We start from the raw sequence: 1943 nt of genomic DNA on the forward strand, positions 1-1943 counted from the left end.
AGAACCAACCCTGTAGCGTTGTTTCGTAGATGATATAGGACAAAATGTATAATATTCTTCAATACGTATATAAGTGTTTATAAAGTTATCACGAGATTTACGTTAATTTTAAAATCGAAACTGAAACGCGCTTTAACTTAACTCTAACAGCATCCATTACTTTTATTTAAAATTTCAAAATGAAAGAATGTTGCTAAAAAAAAATCTCCTACTACGGGATAACACACTACGGTTGGGTTTTTTAACCGAATAATGGAATTTTAAACATCTAAATGACGACAATAAAAGTATCAACATTGCTCTACATTCCTAGAATTTCATTGTTAACCTCTAAATGTTATCGTTTACTTGGTTTAAGGTAAGAAACTCCCATTACTGAACCTGGTGGTATATCAGGAGTCTGCAATTAACCTCTCCCTGGTAATCTTAATCCCGTAATGGATGATCTGTAGACTGTAACTAATCTATCTCAGCAACCTTAAATTCCTGGTGAAAGATTTGGAGTCTGCAACTAATCGTTAAGAAGCAGGACTGTTGATTAATTTGCTGATGAAATATCGAAACGTGTTCTTTGGGCCAAATGCTACTCTAGATCACACCTGCTTTAACTGGCATCACAAAGACTCTGAAGGTGCACAATCCATTAAAGATAACTGGCCTGGAAAAACTAACAACATTGATAATGTTAAAGGAATGAATAAAAATAACCATTATAAAACATGTGAGGAGTGGTTGATGTGATGATTTAAGAGCTCCACAAGGAAGATAAGTGATGCAACCTGAGTCTAGGTCTCCCATTTGCCCAAAATATATTACAAGGTATGGCTTTCTGGTGTTTCTTACCTTGGGCTTAGACGTTAGCTATTGACAAAAAAAAAAGAGTTGAATAAATCAATAACTATAAGTCTGCTTTTGGGTTGTGAAATACTCCAATGACTTTCCAGGTATTGACGTAACTAGAAGTCAACGACCAACAGTGGGGAAAAGATCTCCATGCTTTGTTAAAGTTTTAATTTTTTAGGAGGAATTTTCAACAGTCGTTACAAAATATTGAGAAACGTAACTGAACTTGAAGAAATTTAGGAACGAATCTGAAATGTAGTGTGATGGATACTTCAAAGTGAGATGAAAGGACTTCACCCTGGAAGGAAGGAATCTATGAACATTCGACACCCATTATATGCTACATCCTCTTTATCTGACACTTCTACTTGATGTACTACATCCACTTTATGTGTTACATCCACTTTATCTGATACTTCTACTTGATGTATTACATCCTCTTTATCTGATACTTCTACTTGATGTAATACTTCTATTTGATGTACTTCTTCCATTTTATCTGATACTTCTACTTGATGTACTACATCCACTTTATGTGTTACATACACTTTATCTGATACTTCCACCTGATGTACTACTTCAACTTTATGTGTTACATACACTTTATCTGATACTTCTACCTGATGTACTACTTCCACTTTATGTGTTACATACACTTTATCTGATACTTCTACTTGATGTACTACATCCTCTTTATCTGATACTTCTACTTGATGTAATACTTCTACTTGATGTACTACTTCCACTTCATCTGATACTTCTACTTGATGTACTACTTCCACTTCATCTGATACTTCTACTTGATGTAATACTTCTACTTGATGTACTACTTCCACTTCATCTGATACTTCTACTTGATGTAACAACTTCTACCTGATGTACTACTTCCACTTTATGTGTTACATACACTTTATCTGATACTTCTACTTGATGTACTACTTCCACTTCATCTGATACTTCTACTTGATGTAATACTTCTACTTGATGTAATACTTCTACTTGATGTAGTACTTCCACTTTATCTGATACTTCTACTTGATGTACTACTTCCACTTTATGTGTTACATCCACTTCACCTGATACTTCTACCTGATGTACTA

The 1943-nt window shown here is 34.2% G+C and overlaps 1 protein-coding gene across 1 annotated transcript; it reads right to left on the minus strand.

The window, feature by feature from the left end:
• Positions 1-1136: 1136 nt before the first annotated feature.
• On the minus strand, positions 1137-1712 carry LOC106477540 (the record flags this gene model as incomplete). The annotated part of the gene is made up of 1 exon (XM_013938091.1): positions 1137-1712. A coding segment is annotated over one exon (576 nt), but the record flags the coding sequence as incomplete, so codon positions are not given.
• Between the last annotated feature and the right edge of the window lie 231 nt (positions 1713-1943).

This window comes from Limulus polyphemus, unplaced genomic scaffold (genome assembly GCF_000517525.1).
Source record: "Limulus polyphemus unplaced genomic scaffold, Limulus_polyphemus-2.1.2 Scaffold18168, whole genome shotgun sequence".
Classification (NCBI taxonomy): Eukaryota; Metazoa; Arthropoda; class Merostomata; order Xiphosura; family Limulidae; genus Limulus; species Limulus polyphemus.